The following is a 21,819-nucleotide window of genomic DNA, read 5'->3' as shown; positions in this document are numbered from 1 at the left end:
ACAATAAGGCTGTATTTGTTAACAGTAGTTATTACACGGGTTGCTGAAAAACTCTATTCTGATTGGTCAGTGGTGCCATCTAGTGATCTGATATGTCTGAATAACAACCGCAAGTCATATCAGATGGGTCATCCGGGTATTGCGAGTCATCCTTCCTACTCTCGGATCACTGTGCGATCTCTACAAGTAAGTTAATAAAATCATTTAAACTCAAATCAATGTGTCTTGTCCATTTTTTTTTTATTATTTATTTTTTTTTAATTATTATTATTGGGCAAGTAGTCTTTTAATAAGCTGGATAATGTGCAGTCAGACAGACATTAGGCTATTCAATTAAATATGTAATAATTCTCAATGGTCCACTCCCGATAACCATTTTATATAGTATAGCCATTATTAAAAGAAATATTCAATATAGAAACCCAGACATCACTTGGCTTTTCATATAGAGCAGCATTTTGATTATGCCGCAGAAACACTATCGGTGTGAAAGCATAATGTGAGCCTGCTGTTGTAGTTACATTGTTGCTTTGCTTATGAACTGCTTGTCCATACAGTTCGAAACAGGCTTAAATATTAAGTACTGTAAATCAAATGCGTGCATACTGAGTCAAGGGACTTAATATTAAGTGCAGATGAGAATTCTTTGGTTGAACTACTCATCTACTCATCTACATCTATCTGATTGGGCCTAGTGAACTGCCATTGACATGTCTATTGAAATAATCACACAATCAAGAGAGGCATTTCAGGGTTGCTAGCTGTTTGAGTCCAGTGCTTGTCACAAATTGCATTAGAAATGAGGACCCAAAGGCAGGAATGAGGCAAAAAATAAATATGTATTAAATAATACAAACAGGAAAAAACTAAACACTCAAGGGAGAATGCAACTAAAGAGAAAAAAAACAACAACGAACTTAAAACTGAAAAACAAATTAAAACCTAGACTGGAGACAGAGCAACAAAACACCAACTGAACATGAGAACAAAACGATCCAACCAACACAAGCAGAAAAGGAGACAATATATACAGGTAGAGCACATGTGGAACAGGTGAAGATAATTAACATAAGGACTAAACCCGAAGAGTGATAAGGGTAACGAGGAGGCGGAGTCAGGAAACACATGGCAGACAAACACAAAGCCATGTGCTAACACACCAGACTAAAACAGACACAGGTGCACATATGATGAAGGACCAAACACAGCCATGTGCACTCACACAATACACAAGACTGACAGAAGAGTGCATGGCAAGAGGACCGAACCCGAAGCCATGCGCTCACAAAAGACGGGACATGGAGCATGAGTGTCCAGATCCCAAACCAGAACAGAAACCGAACTAGGCTGAGTCAGCACCCAGACACCACGCTCTGAACATGAAAACACAAACACAGAACATGAGTGTCAAGATCCTGTCTACACTGAAAACATGAGTGACAAAGTGGCAGAATCCTGACAGTGCCACGCTGCCCTTCTGTAATGATAGCCTCTTAGTGGCACCCCTCCTGATCTGAGGTCATTTCAATTCATGCTATCCTGTTTCTAATGCTTTAAAGCTGAAATGTCTCATTTCTGCAGCACTAGCATTGACAAATGGAATTGTACAAATAACCACTGTCTTCAAACAGCTTCCAGAAAATTCCCCGTCTTACAGTGACGGTTCAAACTGTCAATATTGCTGTGTCAGGCTGGACGGGACCCTCAAACAAACGTCACAGAGTGCCAAAGCGCCACAGAGCCACAGTGTTAAACTTTTCGGTGAAATCAACTTGCAGCTTTTAAAAAAAAATTTTTTGCCTTTATTTAACGAGGCAAGTCACTTAAGAACATAATTCTTATTTACAATAACAAATGGCTTAGTTGTAGTAACCAAACTACACATATCAGCTTTATAGAAGCCAAATTAAATTAAAGTTTTGTGGCTTTTAGTTTGTTTGTTTGCTTTGAGGCCATCTATATGCTAATGTACTCCTAAAAAAAAAAAATCACTGTTAGCAGATATACACATTAAAATATACACTCTTTTTTTTTTCTCTTCCGGGAAAACGGCACAAAAATATTGATGACTTATCTTGCAGTACACAAATTATTGTTCATTCAGATGCTCTCTAGAATCATAATGTCCAGAGGGATGAGCCCTTCGATATCTCCCGTCTCAACGTCCCTTTGAAAATCCTAGGAAATACGTCAACACAGAACAGAAAACCACATTCGTTTTTCAATTTCATGAGGCCTTTAGAGACTACACTGTGTCTGCGGTCTTAGAACCATTAAAACACATCCTGCAAATATAATCATCTTGCAAGGATACCTAGAATAAAGCCAATTAAGATTTGTTATTTTCTCTTGCTTGACCCTGAAGGTTCATTTTTAGATTTAACAATGGCCATATAATCTTGCTGCTCTTTACAAGTCGGTGTCATCCCCAAGGCTGTTTATCTGCATGCAGATTGTAAAAAGACAAGGGTTCTGTTTTAAAGGTCAGCGAGGGAGTCTGTGATCTGGATTGTGTTTTAAGAGCAGGAGGGTTGACCTGCCATAAAAGCAGAAGCAGGTGCCAAAGCACAAGGTTTTAACCCCTTGACAAGCTGTCAGTTGCGGAGTATTTAAATCAATAGAGGAATAAGAGGATGGACCACTGCAAAACAAGTGTGCCCTGTAAATTCAGATGGACTTGTTCAAGAACTGCACACAAAGCCAACATGATAGGAACTGAGGTATTGTGGTATAATCATAATCTAGATTTAAGTGATTTTTCCTTTATTCTTAGCCTAGGGTGGAACAATCTCAGTGAGTTCACTGACAGTCTGATGCATATTGCACAGAAAAATTGTAAGTACTTGCTCTGATCTGATTGGCTGGCTTAAAAAAGGTTCAGGAAATAAGAGTGCACAGGTTTTAATCAATCTGCCGGAAAAGCATGTGTTTATAAGGTTCCGACCTGCTATAACCTGCTATAGAATTTTTGGGGAAGAGCAAAATCGCTGGATTTGCCAAAGTTTGTCAGGTTAGTGGCATCAAATCTGTAAAAGATATAAATAGTGTCTGAGACACTCAAAATTGTATATTCCACTTTACATGTCAATCAAGCAATTCCTGTCTGTCTAAGTGGGAAGTTAATGGCCAGAATAAGCTGCGAAGTGGACCAGACTTCCACTCAATAGTCAGTAGTCAATAGACTTTTGTCAATAGTCAAAAGTCAGGCCATTTGAGACTACTTTGCTGTCATTCGACAAATTCAGTTACATGATGAAAATAAACAATTCTCCCTTTATTCTGATGAACCAAATGATTTTAAATTTTTTGGAGGAACTCACCCCATTGCACAAGTAGTTTCTTTAATACCAAAGATCTTTATTTCACTTGATCAGCGTCATAATTCAAAATACATGAATACCCCCCCCCCACATGCATGACAAATTTTATAGAGCTGAAGTAGTGATATGCTAATATTTATTATCAATCGATTTCTGCCTAAATTACAGTTAGTGTAATATATAGTAAATTCAAGGGTGGTGATGAAGAATTCTGTGCCGAATTCAAATGTTTTCCATTTCTCACGCCTTGCTTCTCACTGATTTAAGAGCTTTGCGCTCACACTGCTCTGTCCATTGAGCCGTATTCATCTACAGAGCCATACCCGTATAATTGAGAACCCCTGGCATTAGCCGAGGTTGTGCCACCGCCTGTGTATTTGACGCTGCTAAATCAGATTCTTCAGATGCATCGCTAGACTTCAAAATCACATGAATCGCGGTATAAATGCGTACCAACCCGTATAATTGAGAACCAACTGATATACTCCAAGTCTAGATAAATGTTTTAATGCAAAGAGGAACTTGACAATAGATTTGATTATTATGACTGATAAACGCCCCCCATTTGTAACCTAATGCCCCCCCCCCCCCGTACTAATTTGCTCTTAGTGTCCCCTGGCATCCTTTGAACGACCCCTTTTGAGAACCCCTGTTTTAAGCAGATTGTGTGATCATATTTCAAAATAACAGAATGCTACCTTTGTAAAACCTAGCTTTTATTGAATCATTTTCACTGTCATGAGTCAACAAGTCAGTCTTCTTCTATTCATGTCTGTTTGATTTATCAGTGGTGCGAGTCATGTCTTAAACAGCCACAATTGTGAGCCATGCAAATTCTCAGCGATTCCAGATGGCATTGTCATTGATTGATTTTAGCTTAACAAATGAGTTGAAAGTATAAAAACCTACACAGAAACCAACTCATCATTGTCCCGTTTAAAGAATATAGGGATCTGTGTTGTCAAATGGAGGAATGGCTCTCGTTAAGTCTCAAAGCCAGTGTCTGTGACTTATTGGAAATCAACAAAATGAATGTGGTGATCACAGTAAACATCACAGGCTACCAGTAGATCTCTGCAGATTGATGAGCTGTTCGACATATCAAGCTTTGGTGTCCACCACATTTGATTTGTATGTTAAAGCTGAAGTGTGTTATTTTGAAGTGAACATGTTAAAAGAACTCCTATCCCAGCTTAATATGAAGAAGGAACTATATGTAATCTATTGGCTGGTTACAATGTTGTGCCTGACACTGGAATATTGACTAGACCAATGTTTGGGGCAGGACTATCTGTTTTTCTGACCCAGTTTAAATTCAATCATAATTTGTACTGTTCCATTTGGAGATGCTAGTGGCATGGAAATTGAATACTTCAGCTTTAAGGTGTGCATCATTTTATCCATAATTTACTTGTTATGTACATGTTTTCTTTTGTTGTTATAAATTGTTGAACTGCAGTCTCTAGTTTGGCATTTTGATGGCTTGAAAGCCTGTGAGGAGGGACTGACCTTTCACAAGATCATGCACGTGTCACCTGGAGCATTGCACCTGAATGTCTGAGCCTCCACTTATGTTTTAGTCTCCTGATGACCAGCCTGTAGCTAAATGTGTCCTTTTCTATCAAGTTTGATTGTTGTTCAAGTCATAAAATGATTTGTCACACTTGAAGATGAGGAGGATGTTTTGATCCTTTTATGTGTCTTTGGGATAGTGCACAGTATTTTCAGATCAAAAAATGGTACGCTTCACTTTTTAAATGTACATTTTAGTATAAATTTGATAACAAAACAATAAACAGAATTTTTGTTCTGTTTTTGTATTTTTATATATACAGGTGCATCTCAATAAATTAGAATGTCGTGGAAAAGTTCATTTATTTCAGTAATTCAACTCAAATTGTGAAACTCGTGTATTAAATAAATTCAATGCACACAGACTGAAGTAGTTTAAGTCTTTGGTTCATTTTTAATTGTGATGATTTTGGCTCACATTTAAAAAAAAACACCAATTCACTATCTCAAAAAATTAGAATATGGTGACATGCCAATCAGCTAATCAACTCAAAACACCTGCAAAGGTTTCCTGAGCCTTCAAAATGGTCTCTCAGTTTGGTTCACTAGGCTACACAATCATGGGGAAGACTGCTGATCTGACAGTTGTCCAGAAGACAATCATTGACACCCTTCACAAGGAGGGTAAGCCACAAACATTCATTGCCAAAGAAGCTGGCTGTTCACAGAGTGCTGTATCCAAGCATGTTAACAGAAAGTTGAGTGGAAGGAAAAAGTGTGGAAGAAAAAGATGCACAACCAACCGAGAGAACCGCAGCCTTATGATTGTCAAGCAAAATCGATTCAAGAATTTGGGTGAACTTCACAAGGAATGGACTGAGGCTGGGGTCAAGGCATCAAGAGCCACCACACACAGACATGTCAAGGAATTTGGCTACAGTTGTCATATTCCTCTTGTTAAGCCACTCCTGAACCACAGACAACGTCAGAGTCGTCTTACCTGGGCTAAGGAGAAGAAGAACTGGACTGTTGCCCAGTGTTCCAAAGTCCTCTTTTCAGATGAGAGCAAGTTTTGTATTTCATTTGGAAACCAAGGTCCTAGAGTCTGGAGGAAGGATGAAGAAGCTCATAGCCCAAGTTGCTTGAAGTCCAGTGTTAAGTTTCCACAGTCTGTGATGATTTGGGGTGCAATGTCATCTGCTGGTGTTGGTCCATTGTGTTTTTTGAAAACCAAAGTCACTGCACCCGTTTACCAAGAAATTTTGGAGCACTTCATGCTTCCTTCTGCTGACCAGCTTTTTAAAGATGCTGATTTCATTTTCCAGCAGGATTTGGCACCTGCCCACACTGCCAAAAGCACCAAAAGTTGGTTAAATGACCATGGTGTTGGTGTGCTTGACTGGCCAGCAAACTCACCAGACCTGAACCCCATAGAGAATCTATGGGGTATTGTCAAGAGGGAAATGAGAAACAAGAGACCAAAAAATGCAGAGCAGCTGAAGGCCACTGTCAAAGAAACCTGGGCTTCCATACCACCTCAGCAGTGCCACAAACTGATCACCTCCATGCCACGCCAAATTGAGGCAGTAATTAAAGCAAAAGGAGCCCCTACCAAGTATTGAGTACATATACAGTAAATGAACATACTTTCCAGAAGGCCAACAATTCACTAAAAATGTTTTTTTTTTATTGATCTTATGATGTATTCTAATTTTTTGAGATAGTGAATTGGTGGGTTTTTGTTAAATGTGAGCCAAAATCATCACAATTAAAAGAACCAAAGACTTAAACTACTTCAGTCTGTGTGCATTGAATTTATTTAATACACGAGTTTCACAATTTGAGTTGAATTACTGAAATAAATGAACTTTTCCACGACATTCTAATTTATTGAGGTGCACCTGTATATATAAATATATATAATTAAAAAGTAAAAATACTTAATTGTTACTGTAATTGGTGTCACTTTTTTCTACCAATTTCATTCTACAATGCACTTTATGCTAAACTCTGCTGCTGACTGCGCTAAGTAACATCTACATGTGCAATGTCTGTTTATAATTGTGCGGGTGCAGACGTTAAGGCTTTTTACCCTTTTTTTTTTTTTTTTGTCGTGTTTTGCTTTGTGTCTTTGTCTTCCCAGGCTTCATGGACTCGACCTGAGAAACACAAGGTAGGGCTACTAAACACGTAGCCAGGTTGTTCACTAATCCTAGAGATCCTTCCTCACTGCAGAACATCTAGTGTTGGCTCTTTTCTACCCTCCAAATCCTGTAGAACTCATAGACACAACACATTTAATGAAATTTCCTCCCCAGTATAAAATAACATTTGTGTCATTTCAATGTTTTATATGTAATCGGCCATTATTTTCTCTAATAGCTTCCTTAAACAGAAATAGTGAAAATCTTATTAAATCTTAGATGTGAAAACTTTTTGAAAAGTAATTGCTTCTCATTAGTAGAATAACTGAGAATAACTTTTTCCTTTCCAGATTCTGCTAAGGCAAATTTTCTCAAGGGAAAATAAAGAGGGGTTGTTAGAGCAAGGGTTGGAACATGTCAGGTGCTTCTTTAAAGTATGAGCCAACACTCAATGTTCTCCCATGGAGTCAGACAGGGGAATGTAGCGGCACTGAAGAAGACAGTGACTCACATATAACCAACTCTAGCTTTATAGAGCACAAGCTGTCCCAGTGCTTCTGTTAACATTAATAGACTAAACCCTCACTGGTTAAACTTATTTTAAACTTCATTTAACTTCTGTAATGTGACATATTTGAGTTAGGATATTCAATTGAAAAAAAATGTGGAGCAGGGCTTGATATTATCATTTAAGAATTGATTGGTTTGTGAAAAGTGGGTGTTCCATACCACAATTTAAGTTTGTTATTTAAAACTGGATCTGACCATTCAGACTGAGACACATTCCGAATGAGAACAGATATTAATCTGATGTCAAACTACATATGAAAGCGGTTTGAACTTTTTTTGTTTTCTTTGAGACTACAAACAAATAAACTAACTAAACTAGCTAAAAAAAAAAAAAAAAAAACCTCTTTGGTGACTGAACAAAGCTTTAGTGACATTAGCAGAACAAGAAAGTCATTACAGAGGAAGATCGTGCTATTACATTTTGATTAAGATTACAAAGTTTGAAATACCGAGGATGATGAATCATTCTCATTCACAATAAGACCAGAAACATGCATTAAGAAAGTAAATAGGGCTCAATTTTGATTTTATGTTGAATGTTACACTATGAGCATGTGTTGATTTTAAAGCCTTTGCTTGGCTTTAAAATGTAGACTTTTTTTCTGTTTTTTACTTGCTTTGCTCAGTTGTCAAAGACAAAATCCATCAGTGTCTGCACAGCTGATTAAGAATGATTCAGATGCATATGGATTGTGTAGGAAGTCTGTTTATCTGATCTGCTGAGATGAAAGGCCACAGTTATGGGATTGCCCACACATCACTTCATGTTTTTTAATCCTCAGGAGTGGAGATAAAAAGCAGCATGCTTTGTTAACTGTGCATTATTTCTGCCAAGACAAAGACATTACTGCATCAATAGTTTTGGAATAATTAGCAGTTTCTTCTCTCCAACTGTAATGATGTCAGTATGCAGGACTTTGACCAAATTCAATTAGTATTCAATCTTGCCACATCTGGAATGCCCACTGTCTGGACGTTTACTGCTTCAAAACCACCTCAGGGGTAACTATTTTTCAACATGTACTGCATCAATCCAAGCTGGGCCATTTTTATCAAAAGTTCGGATTTTTCCTGCTCTGCGTTTGGACATATTGTCATGCATCTTGTCTTCTCTCAAGTGCTCCTCCAGTTTTTTGTTAGTGTGAAATGAGACACTCAAATGAAGTGCAGGAAAATGCTTTGCTTGCTTTTCTCCAACATGTGACAGTCAGTGCCAACTTTTTTCTTTTGGTGTCTTTGGACTCCTGAGTAGGGGTGCGCAATACTACATTTTCAAAATCGACTATTATATAGAAGTCCTATATAATGGTAATGGTGGGCCACCCGAAATGAAGTAGAGAGGGACACAATGGCCAAAGACGTGACACAACTGCCAAAGATGGAATGGATATGGCTGAAGCAGCGCATAGAGGATGAATTTAATGACCCAACTTTCCTGAGAAGTTTTTACCTGGCAAACTGTCCAACAGCTAAAGCACAGCATGCTATTTAAAGCGCCACTGCTAAAAGTTTTATTTATTTATAAAAATGATATATCTGTAACTAATCAATTAGTTGTTGTACAGCTAGTCTAGTCGACCATACTGACCCATCCCTAGTGCTGAGCTAGTCCTGAGCTAGTCCTGAGTTCCTTTCTTCTGTGCAAAGGTCTTGAGTGCAAACTCTGATTTTATTTTACCATTGCTCACTGTCTGTCGGCTCTCTAAAGAGAAACAGATGGGCAGAATGGGAATTCCTGCATTATCTACTAGGCGAGATAAGATGCAGACAGGTGCGTGATTGCTTTTCAGTGCAAGGACTTAAGCCTCTCTCTCACAGAAATGTTCTCCGTCTTCCCCTCACTTTCTGTTTTCTGCTAAATTTGACAACACAAGAGGCAGTGGAGCCACAAAGTGATTCGGCAGATGAATTAAAGGTTAACGTTCAAAGAAACAGCAGTGCCGACAGTAGCTTTATATGTGAGCGACCCTCCCTAGAACATACAAAACAATAGAGAAACTGCATATGCGGCTTACTGTCAATTACGATGCAACAGGAGGGGAATCGGTCGACAGCCCTGCATACTAACAGCCCTATGAACGTGAAGCACAAGCAGGATGGAATTTATGGTCGAGACCCTGGTTGTTACTTAAAGCACTCAATCCTCAGATCGTGACTAAGCCCGCGCACCTTTTAAATCAAGTTGGTGAATTGATTGAATTTCTGAGCTGCATTCACTCCATTCCTCTCCGCAGTCAAATTTCTCACTGACCATTGAACTGGCACTTTATAAATGAACTGCCACTGCAGATTTCTGAAACATCTTATTTCTTAGCTGTCTTCGCATGCTCTGTCTCTGTCTATGCCACTGATGAAAGGTGCATGCTAATACGCACGTTTTACAGTAGCATTGCCATCCATATGTAAATCGCTTGAAGAAAAATGGAAATAACAAACAAACTGAGCAGCTTGCTTTGAATTATTAGTTAATCAAAACAGTCTGTCATGTTTCATTCTTTGTATATGCTGCCTTCTTTGCGCATATGCATGCAATAACACTGTTGTCGTGCAGGAAAGGCATGGTATGCTCTGCTAAGCATGGATCAATATTGTCCAATATTGAATCTGAAAAATGTAGCGCACTTTTATCCCCCTCTCTCTGGCTCATATTATTAATTCTGCTGCATTGAATATTGCATATGAATCTTGAAATGGCTTATTTAAAGTAATGAGAGCTACTCTTTTCCACCATAATTGTCCTGTAACCTATGTAAATGATTAGGTATCCGTGTGCCCATGGCCAATAGCTATGGCGTGGGAATGAAGGAGCAACTCATGTTTGTTAGTTGAGCAATGTGGTGTCAGCTGGCATGACTAATAAATCTATTTAAATATGTCATGGTAGAGGCTGCGCTCTCTGATTAACATAGGTCACATTATGCAAGTCAGTTGCGCTTAGTCAATTAATTTTATTGTAAATTATATGAGAGTGTGATTAATCTGAGAAGTTCTATTAGATTTTTTTCTTTTGAAGATTATGAAGTTGAACTTGCGTTTGTCATGCGCTAACATATGATTAGCCTAGCTATAATGTACATATGTCATCACAGATTAATTATGTGAATTTGTTAATTTTGAAAGCTGATCTGAAGGTATCCACACTTGGTTCAGTTACATGTTTTACTGTTCTACTCCACACCACCTCCCCTATTTGAGTCCATTCCCGGTACTTTTGCATCATCAGTGTGGAGGAAAAGATGCCAACTTCACTGTTTAATTTAAGTAATTGTCCCTTTGGATTTACTATCAAAACCTTACATGCACAGGTCAGCACTTGTGTTTGTTTGCCTTGGATGCAGTGCTAGAGACTTGGAGAATGCAAGTTGCTCTTTGCAAGGTGATTTATTCAAGACAAGGTGTTCTGAGAATGTCGTGTACTTTGCATCATCAATAACAGTTCACTTCCTTATGTAGGACGGATTGCTTTCATACTAGTTGCGAAACGTACAGGTGTTCAGATGAACTGTACCCTATACCATCTTGTCAAGGGATCTCTGGTGCAGTTTCTTTGGGCAAGTTTGGAAAATTGCTTTCCAAGATTGCCTTAGGAATTTTAAAACTGTGATTTCAAGGGCTGGAAAAGTCATGGAAATTAATGTAATCTTAAAACATGAAATGGGAATTCCTTTGGTGAATATGCATTTTCAAGTTAATATTTTAGTCTAATATTCCATTTGGTTTGAAATTGTCCTTTGTGAGTGCAATCTCCTATATATATATATATATATATATATATATATATATATATATATATATATATATATATATATATATATATATATATATATATACACATATAAAATATATACACATATAAAATATATAATCCTTATAATCATGAATAACTGGAAAGGTCATTGAAAACTCATGAATATTAATTGGTTCAAATGTGCTGGAACCCTGGCATTCCCTGCAACCAATCAAAGCAAACTCTGATGTCAGTCAATCTTACATCCACACCAAAAGCGCTAGTGTGACATGCCCTGACAGAGCCATTCATGTAGATGCATACACAAACTTTACATACACCTAGTGTCACAGACCAACTTTACAGATGCTTTGGAAAACTACTGAAGCTACCAAGGGCTAGGGGGAACATTGCCACCACCCTCCCCACCCCCAGAAACTTTTGTCATCCCACTCCTGGTCCAATGAAAAGACAATCACTTGCCCAGCCTAAAAATAAAAATGCCCCTCCAAGGATCACTTCTTATTACTGGCCCTGTTCCAAAGCCGTATTTACATCCTTTTTGAAGCTTGAATGTTACAGTCACCATTCATTGTTATTGTACCCAAAAGAGTGACCAGTACATTCTTAGGAATTCCCTTTTTTGTCTTTCATGGAAGAAAGAAAGTCATACAGGTTTGAAACCACATGAGGTCAAGTAAATGACAAATGGGTATACTATTTCTTTAAGAACCCTCTAGTTTCCCTAGCACTGTAGAGGTCTGCGCAGAGTGCAGTTGTCTCAAAATGCATTTAAAAAAAATTACGTGCTTTTTCAACTTCTCACTGTTAAATAATGTGGTGGTCCTTTACAAGATGCTGAAGAAACAGCAAGAGCATGTGTGTGAAACAAGTTAGGTAGGCCTATTTATTTTTTCATTAATTTCAAACCTGACCCAAAGTAATACTTAAAAAAATTGACCCGAACCCGGCCCAAAACCCAGCGGTTTGTTGGTTCCCATTGGGCCAGTGTCGAGTTGCAAACCTCTATAGCACTGCCATAGGGTTAACTTTGTAAGGTTGACTAATTCCCCTGTATTTTTCACACGTTTTCATCTCTTCATCTCTTTGTCTTTCTCTAGAGTCTGGATGGTAACGTGATTGTACGCAGTGATGCCCGTGTGTCCTCTCTGACTCTGAAGTATGTGCAGTTCACTGATGCTGGCCAGTACCTCTGCACTGCCCGCAACTCCATTGGGCAGGACATCCAGAGCATGTACCTGGAAGTGCGCTGTAAGCTAAACACTAAACTTTTCTTTGTCCTTTGTGTTTTTTGTTTCCTTTTGGTTTTATTCAGAGCAAATACAGTATGTCAAAGTCACAGTGTCATATATTCAGAGCTCTCTGGATTTCATGACCTTTTGGGCATTTTTTTAATTAATTTTTTTCACAGCAAAGCAGACTCTCTGCATATGAATTGCAATCAAATCCAAAATGAAAAACCTGTCCTGACATTCTTAAAACTCCATTTCAAAGCTAACGCTTTTTATTTTATCAGATTAGGTTTACTCTAGTTGGTTGAGTGCACATTTGTGCTATTTTGCCAGGTAGAGAATTACAGTAAAGCTATTTTTAAAGTTATTTTCATCTGGTTTCACACTTTGAAGCATTCCCAGAATCTAATTCTGAAAAGGGGGGTGGGGGCTTGAAGTGCAATGAAAGTCTAATTGGATTAGTTTTTCTTACCACTAAATCAAGTAATCTTCTCCAGTCCTGAGATAGCATCAGAATGTGCAACTGATAAAAGTTGTGTGGAAATGCAGTTTGCCACATTCAGACTTATGAGTAATCAGCTTCTTGCTTGAATGCACGGAGTGTTTTGCAGCAATTAGTGATTAGAAAAGGTGCTTTGTCTGCTTCAGATGATCCGAGATGAGATTGTTCAGTTCTAGTACTGCCAACTGTTTGCAGTCCAGCCGAGAGTCTTTGCTTGTGTTTGTAGAGGAGGCAGAAACCATGTAGCTACCTGCCTGACTGTACATTTCTTTTATTTCCTTCTTTTTCATTCAAGCTTACATTTGAAAGAAAGATTTTCTGAGTTGGTTGTTTATTTGTTTGAGTCTAGTGCAGGCAGCCAGTTGGCAAGCCTGTTTATTCTAGCCATTCTGTTGTCAAATGAGTGACAACAAAAGTTTAGTTGTTTACTAACATCAGCACAGAAAGCACGTTTTGCTCAAAATCACATATGAAATTATTGGGAAGCAAAATGACCTGCATCATAAATCATTTCAAGGCTTAAAGGAATCGATCACTCATAGTCGTCATTGCTAGGCAGAATTTTGGAGCTGCTCTTTTCCATACAACCAAAGTAGATGGTGATTTATTGTCAAGCACTTATTGGTAAAAAAAAGGCATCATGAAAATACCATAAATGTACTCCACTCTACAAATTCTTTTGAAGTAGCTTTGTGTGAGGAACATATTGAAATGTATACGTTCACTGAAAATCTTACCCTCCACCACAACTCCCAAATCTCATTCTCGCTTGTGTTCAATTAAAAAATGGGTTGAACTAGTTTTGACATTTTTTGATTGCAAACGACATTGGTGACCAATCGCAGTGCAACAAGTTTGATATGATCATGAATGAGATTTCAGAGCTATGGCATAGGGGGAAATTATCAGTGTATAATGACTTGAATTTCACACAAAGCTATCGAATGGCTTTAGAAGACTTGAAATATACCATACAAGTCAGATGGGCTAGTAGTGCTTTTTTGTCTTTTTTTGGAGCTGGGCAGTATACAGTAAATCCCTGTCCATTTTCCATATGGGTAACAGAAGCTCAGATATTCTCCCAACAACCTCATTTTGTGTTTCAAGAAAATAATACAGGATTGGAACAACATGGGCATGAGTTTATGATGACAAAATGTTCATTTTTGGGTGAAGTAACCTGTTAAATTTCCAGATATTTATTTCAGACACTGTTGTGATCAAATTTGTACAGTTTATTTAATCCAAAGAGAGATATTACGTTTGGGCTGCCCACTTTATTTTAGCAGTAGTGTTGCAGGCTGTGGTCATGAGATAAGATAAGCAAGGTATATGTGTCTTATTGTAGCAGTTTTATAGAAAGTGTGATGACTCAACTGTGTCTGTCATTCCTGGGGTGGAAAGTTTAGTTAGCCGAGGTGAGCATCGGGGGGGGGGCGGGGCAGCTCTCCACTTTAAGCTGATAGCCTGTGGATACATTGAGATACAATAGATGTTTGACTCGAGCTTCTGGCTGCTCTGTAATAGCTGATACCAGAAATTGCAATTCTGAAAGGTTGTTGGAAATGCATGGCAAGCCAGAGGGGATGAGTGTTATTGTATGCCAGCTGGCAGCCTTTTCTCTGCCAGTCAGTCTTTCTCCAAAAGAGCGCCAGGTTTATTATAGTTTTATATTTTTAATTTAGTTTTTAATTCTAGATTATTTTAAATTTTTTCCTTTCAGTTTATATTAGTTTTCATTTGTTTTCACTCTGTGACTGTTAATTTAGATTTAGTTGTTTTTCAGTGTGTTTTAGTATTAGAATATTATTTTTATTTTAGATTTGTTTTAGTGTTTTAAGGCTGTCAAATTCCGTAACATTTTTTTTAATTTCTTCATCATTACCTAGTGATTTTTTTATTTTTTTTCATCCTTAATGAAGGCAGGTTGGTTTTAAATTGCTTTAAGTTTTATAATATACAAGTATCAAGAACTAAAATTAATGTCATTTTTATTTTATTTTAGTTAGTTTTGTAATCCTGAATATGTATTTTAGTTTAGTTTTCGTTTTTTTTTTTTTTTCAATTACAATAGTTTTTATTTCAATTATTGAAAATGTTTTAATTTAGTTTTTGTTTTTGTTATCATTAATAACACTGAACAGCACTTTGCTGACACTGAGTGCGTTTACATGCACAGCAATAGACTCATAACTATCTCATAACTATATTTGCTTATTCAAAAGGAAAATGACAATGTAAGAAAGCCATGTTTACATGAGATTTGAAATCATCTGATTATTCTCTGCTTTTGACCTCAAAACATAAACAGCCATATGCACAACAGTTGCTCATACTGTATAAGCAGTTTAGAATGCAAAATTGTAGTAATGGGCAAAAATTCTACCTGTGTGGATCGGTTTTAGCTTAAACCCTTTATGACCTTAACCCGATAAAAGAAAACCGTTTAAGGCATTTACAGGACCTTACACGTTTTCGGCTTAAAATTGTGCATGTAAATCGCAGATGCTCCAAAGATCCAGGGCCCTGCTGCTGTGTTCACCTGGGAGGGGAATCCAGCTAATATTACCTGTGAGGCTCTAGCTCACCCGGGTGCCTCCGTTTCGTGGTTCCACGAAGGCCAGCATCTACCCAGCTCCAATACCACCAATGTCAAGATCTACAACACACCCACAGTCAGCTTCCTGGAGGTACCGCTCACCACACAAACTCGTCAGACTTTAGATGGCTCCTCATTAAAGTTTCAACACTATAGACGGGGTTGACACTAATAATTGCTTTCTGAGGTCATTTTCTGTACACTTCGGCACTCAGACATGTAGCTTACAGTCAAGCTTATTAACTACATAAATTGGAGGAAGAATTGTTTATTTTGATTATTTATATTAATAAATTATTTATTGAACAACTATTTATTGAACATCTGTGCCCTTATTGTTCTTGCAGCTGTTCTACAAAAGCAATAAGCCATTCATGGCCATAAATTATTTTACTTTGGGTCCTATCTAAGAAACACCCCTTACTTGTGGTAAAATCACTATAATGCATCCCTGCTGAAAATGTACATCTTAAACCAACCTAAGTTTGCTGGTCTTACCTGGTTTAAGCTGGTCTAGCTGATCTCACAACATGACCAAGCTGGTGCTCAGCTGGTTTAGCCCAAAATTGCCCTGCAAATACACAAGCCTGATCATGCTAGGAGACCAGCATAGGCCAGCAAACCAGTTTATGCTGTAATTTTCAACAGAAATTGCCTCACATGGTTAATTATTTAAAGTTCATGGTACAGCGTGTTCATGTGTTTGTGTTTGTTTGTGTGTGTGTGTGGGTTTTTGTTTTTTGCTAGAAATGTGCTCTGTGACAGTCTCTCTGTTCCTGTGGCACATTAATTTAAGCTGCTGCAGCTAATGGAGCAAGTAGTCTTCCATTTTCTCTCTCTCTCTCTCTCTCTCTCTCTCTCTCTCTCTCTCTCTCTCTCTCTCTCTCTCTCTCTCTCTCTTTCTTTACCACTCAGTAATTATTGAGCTAAATGAATGGTTAACAGGTCACTGCAATTGCCATGGTGATAAACTTCCCTTAACCAGCCACCCAAGGAGCAAAGTGTATGTGTCAGACTAGGTCAGTCAAAAGAGAGATGCTGTCTTGACTTTGCCTTTTCTCCGACAGGTCACTCCAGAGTCCCAGAACGACTTTGGCAGCTACAACTGTACGGCCACCAATGTCATCGGCACAGAGTCAAAGGAATTCATTTTGGTTCAAGCAGGTCTGTGAACATTGAGGGGAAGAGGAAAAAATTAAAAATTAATTACAGTTTTCCCTTGGGAACTTGTTAAAAGCACTCACTGCTGATGTACAAGTGGAGGTTATCATTAGATGTTCATACAGCGTTTTTCACAAAGAGTTTTCTTAAGAGGGTCTGAAATGAAATATGAAATAATAATATACTCACCATCATTTTGTTACAAACCCGTATGACTTTCTTTCTTGCATGGAACATAACACAAAAGATATTAGGCAGAATGTTAGCGTCAGTCACTATTCACTTTCATTGCGTTAAAAAAAGATGAAAGTGAATGGTGACTGAGAGGGGAATTCACTAAGAATGAAAGCACCAGTTTTTTGCAGATCAGGCAACAGCGCAAACACACCCACAAAATCCCTGCTGAATGCAATTTGCACATGCAATTCTGATCTTGCGGGCCGATATATAGCGGAGGATGCCGCGGACCACTGTATTTGACAAACCCTGCCCGGACTGTACATCATCACTGTGATCCAGACACCTTAATCATCTTTTAAACAAGCCGAAATTGCGCTTTACTACACCGCTCATCTGGCTATATCTAAGTTATCCATCATTTGATGATTATTTGATGAATTACCGCTGATATGATAGGTTGAAAATGTTCACAAACATTTCTTTTAAATAAAATGTATTTTACCGCCTGCTTACATTTGGTGGTAATAATCTAAATTGCGCCAGGCAGTTTTTGTGAATAAAGTGCAATCTACAATGAGCCTTATTAACATATAAAAGAGTCATGTTCGCACAGAAAGGAATGTTAATGACTTAATTTAAATACTCAAGACACAGCGCAATTTCAGTACTGATTGCGCCTACTAAAATGGATTGCGGGTGGTTAGTGAATAACAAGCAGGTTTTTGCGCAAAAGTGATGCAACTGTTTAGTGAACCTGCCCCTGAGGCTAGTAATCTGCCTAACATCTCCTTACTGTGTTTCATGGAAGAAAAAAACGTTTTTTCTTCCATACACGGGTACACGATGACCGAATTTTCCCTTTAACACAGAAAAAAAGAACACATCTAAATTCCCTCTAAGTACTTATTTATAATCCACAAGGTATGCAAAAGGTAAATCATCCATAGACAGAGCTGCTTTAGCTTCAGATCAGAGCCTGCTCTTGTATTTTTTAGGCTGAGACTCTTGGGTAATAAAAACAGCAGGGATATAATTTTCAGGCTGCTGTGCAGACGGTTAAATGCGACGCTGCCTTAGATATTTTTGGTGCCCTGTAAAGTGGGGCATATATTAAATGGTGTGGAACTCTGTTAGATGGTTATTTAGACTAAATGCAATGGATAGAGCAAAAGTGATGCCTCTTTTCTACCTCACAGGCTTTAGAGCAGCCACACTGCCACAATGCCAGTTTATAGAGTCAGCACTGGTGGTATGGGGTGTTTGGGTGTTGCTGGGTGTTTAAAAAAGCTAGTTTTACTGTGTAAATGAGCTCTGTAAAAATAAGGGTTATAAGGGGTCACATCATTCATTTTTCTTCTTGTTTATATTGTTTCCCTAAGGTCCACTTTTTTTGTGTCACATTTTAGTTTTTCATGCCCATTTTCTGCCTTCTGTCTGACTAGTAGAATTAAATGTAAATGTTCTCTTCATATGTGAAATGAGCACTTTGCTACACATTTTAAAGCACTGCGGCTTCATTGACAAGTCTAGTAAACAGTAGCAATTGCCTCCCCCACACTACAATAACAACCTCTTTGCAAAGTCTGCATTTAATTTTGACATGTTCACAAAACAATTCATGCTGAAATGTGCTACTCAGGTTGTTAAGATGAAACGTTGAAATGCACCAGGACCTGGTTCAAAATAAATATGTACACAGCCAGGAACAGCACTATATTGGATAGTTCCATATCTAACCCATATTTAACCCTTGTCATCAGTTTATCATTCATTTTATTACCTCACTGGGACTGGCCGGTACAAGTTTCTCATCACTTATTAGGTGTGATTGACGTGTAAACATGGACGGTCCTGTGTTGATGTATTCATAATGCAGGCACAAGTTGTAGATGTTCAGAAAGAGTCATTTTTGCAGCTTAGTTTGGAGTCATGAATGTTACAGTATGTTTTCTTAGTGCAATGAATTGAGTCCTCATGACCCCGTTAAGCAATATCTTGGTTTGTCCGCAAGGTATTTTACTCGTGCTTCAGGGAAAATCTGTACTGGCCACCGCAATAACTGTTCCCTTTTTGACTCATTGTTTCAATTCTTATATTGCCTCACTCTTTTTTGTGGTGTCCTGCTTGTGTACAGCAGTTACTTTTTAATGTTTGCCTATGTGTGTGCGATTATGTGTATTTGTGTGTTCTGTAGATGTGCCTTCGGCCCCCTCTATCGAGCGTGTGGAGCCGTATTCCAGCACAGCGCTTTTGGAGTTTGATGAGCCTGCCTCTAGTGGAGGAGTGCCCATCCTCAAGTACAAGGCTGAGTGGAGGATAGCAGGCCAAGACTGGACTGACAGAGAGTATGATGTTGAGGATGGTAAGTGTCCAAATCACACACATTACTCTATAATAACGTTTATTGCCAACTGGAAGCAATAGAGAGAGAAAGCAAGAAAGACAAGGCTTTTGGGAGACTGTAAAAGCTTTTTCTCATTTGTGTGAAGGTTGAACTTGGTTTCATGGCATTGTGTTATACTGAAATGACCACAATTTCTAAGATTAATTTATTAGAACTAGGATTTTAGCACAGCCATTTTGAGAAAGATGCCTGATGCCTTGTTCGAACAGAGCGATTTTATCTCAGCAAGTGTGTTGTTGGTCGCTAGTACGAATTAAAATGTGGGCTGCACAGTTTTCTTTATCCATACTTATTCAAGTGAGATCTTTATTATAATGAGTGGCATATATATATTTAGTTGCCTAATTTGATGCCTTGTATACTTATTATTTGCTTAAAAATTACAGGAGAGAACAGCAATTTCAATAATGATGCACAAACAATGACCCTCCCATAGTCAATATCACCACTAAACACATTTCACAGCTGCCTGCTATTTAAATTGTTGCAAAATAGCCTTCCCTGCTGCCATAAAAAGACCCTTTCATAGCATGAAATGTGTTGCAGAGTTGACCGAAAATAGAATGCGCAAATGTGGGAAAAGGAGAAGGTTCACTTGAATGCTAAATAAGAGTGCTTGGAGCAGTTGTCACAAGCTGACATGTGCTCCGTTTGTCTGTGGGTGCTGTCTGTCTCTCAAGGGCGGAGATGTCAGTTAGCTCACTGCTGACAGCCCACCCGCTCGCTCTGCCAGACCTCCTTGGGACATGCGTCAGAACAAGCCATGCACACACACACACACACACACACTTAAACGCAGCCTTTCACGAAGCAGTCTCCCAAACAACTACACACTCACATCCCTGCTCAACCAGCGTCTTTTTGATCACTCAACCTTTTGTCAGTCTGTCACGTATGCATATGTCTGGTTTATGATACAGTGCAGCCATAAGAAGAGCGAAACAAAAGATACCAGATTTATCCAAATTTGTTGAGTGGCTACAAATAAACACAAGCAGCTGGCATAGATGATGTCCGATTTAACAGTCGTTCTTTTGAACCAGTTTATTTTAATGTTTCATTCAAAATGTTTCTAAATCATAAACTGTCAGGGTGAATTAAAACTACAAGGTGGGTGACATGATGGAACCATAAACATAATTTGACGTTAATGTAAGTTAGACGGGGTTTCCCGAAGCACCGTAAGTAGAGCATTAGTTGCGCGTAAGTAGTAATATATCTCTATGGCACATTTCCTAAAACCATTGTTATCTATGTAGCACTTACTGTAAAATCATCCATAAGTTAATGAGAGCTTTGCACAATTTGTAAGTCCATTATGTGCAACTTGGAGTAGTTCAATACAGCGCTAATGCCCATCATTGTAATCATGATCTTGCATCTGTTCCTGTAATCATGTGCATCTGTTAAAGAAATATTGTGTGTTCAATGCAAGATAGGCTCAATTAACAGCATTTATGGCATAATGTTGATTACCACAAAAATAACATTGACTCGTGCCTCCTTTTCTTAAAAAAAAAAAAAAAAAAAAGCAAAAATCGAGGTTACAGTGAGGTACTTACAATGGAAATGAATGGGGCTAATTTTTGAAGGGTTTAAAGGCAGAATATAATTTTAAATGATATAATGATATAATGATATAATGATATAATTTTAAAGGATTTAAATGATAACAAAGGAATTACAACTGGAGCACTTCCGATATCATTACCAGATCCTTTAAATAAGGCTCTGAATTAACATATTTTCTCAAAGAACATTAAACATTACCCGAAGTGACATATCCAGACGTGTTGTTGATACTGAGAATCTACGCGAGAGAGGCGATGATATTGTATCGTAGTTCAGATGCTCACAAAATTTACTCAGCGGAGAGATTGGGAATATTGGATCGCTACTGTTATAATCAATGAAGCTGTTCAGTTAAGCTGTCTGCTTGACCTCCAGACAAGTTAAGGATTTCTTTTTTTGCGTTTCTAATTCGTAAGACGTTTTGGATAAAAGCGTCTGCTAAATAACAATGTAATAGTATATTATGTCATTCATTGTAATGGGAGCGATCTATAGTCACTTATAGAGCTCTACCTCTTACAATTAGTTGCCATAAATGTCGTTCACCTACCAGCGATAAGATGTGTGCTACAGTTGTTAGTACTGCTCGCATCTAGTTCATGCATCCATTAACGGTTGCTTTTTCTGAGAAGTAAACACTTTAATTTCTGTTAGTTCCAGGCATCCAAGGAGCTGTAAACACTGTAGTTTTGAATGAGTTTGACAACTAGCAGGAAATGTTTAAGACACAAAGACGTCACTTCCTTAAACCAACGAATAGTCCTTGAAATGGTCTATAAAAGCACTTACATAATTTTTTCTTTAAAAACTTGTCTATTATTTGAGCTGTAAAGTTGTTTAAATTGTCATTTTATGGTTTATGGTGTTACATTGTC

The 21,819-nt window shown here is 38.1% G+C and overlaps 1 protein-coding gene across 10 annotated transcripts in view; it reads left to right on the top strand.

Annotated features, from left to right (window-relative positions):
- LOC127431364 (neural cell adhesion molecule 1-like) overlaps positions 1 to 21,819 on the top strand; it is a 310,957-nt gene that overhangs the window by 236,807 nt on the left and 52,331 nt on the right. For 5 of the 10 annotated variants that reach the window (XM_051681784.1, XM_051681782.1, XM_051681786.1 and 2 more), the window contains exons 9-13: positions 6,976 to 7,005; positions 12,395 to 12,545; positions 15,534 to 15,718; positions 16,695 to 16,791; positions 19,163 to 19,330. In XM_051681784.1, the coding sequence (XP_051537744.1) occupies positions 6,976 to 7,005; positions 12,395 to 12,545; positions 15,534 to 15,718; positions 16,695 to 16,791; positions 19,163 to 19,330 (631 nt within the window). The remainder of the gene's footprint in view (positions 1 to 6,975; positions 7,006 to 12,394; positions 12,546 to 15,533; positions 15,719 to 16,694; positions 16,792 to 19,162; positions 19,331 to 21,819) is intronic. The other 5 variants (XM_051681785.1, XM_051681783.1, XM_051681791.1 and 2 more) reach the window with 1 other exon arrangement.

This window comes from Myxocyprinus asiaticus, chromosome 40 (assembly GCF_019703515.2).
Source record: "Myxocyprinus asiaticus isolate MX2 ecotype Aquarium Trade chromosome 40, UBuf_Myxa_2, whole genome shotgun sequence".
Taxonomy (NCBI): domain Eukaryota; kingdom Metazoa; phylum Chordata; class Actinopteri; order Cypriniformes; family Catostomidae; genus Myxocyprinus; species Myxocyprinus asiaticus.
Note: the sequence above shows the minus strand (reverse complement) of the source record. Positions and strands in the feature narration are given on the sequence as shown.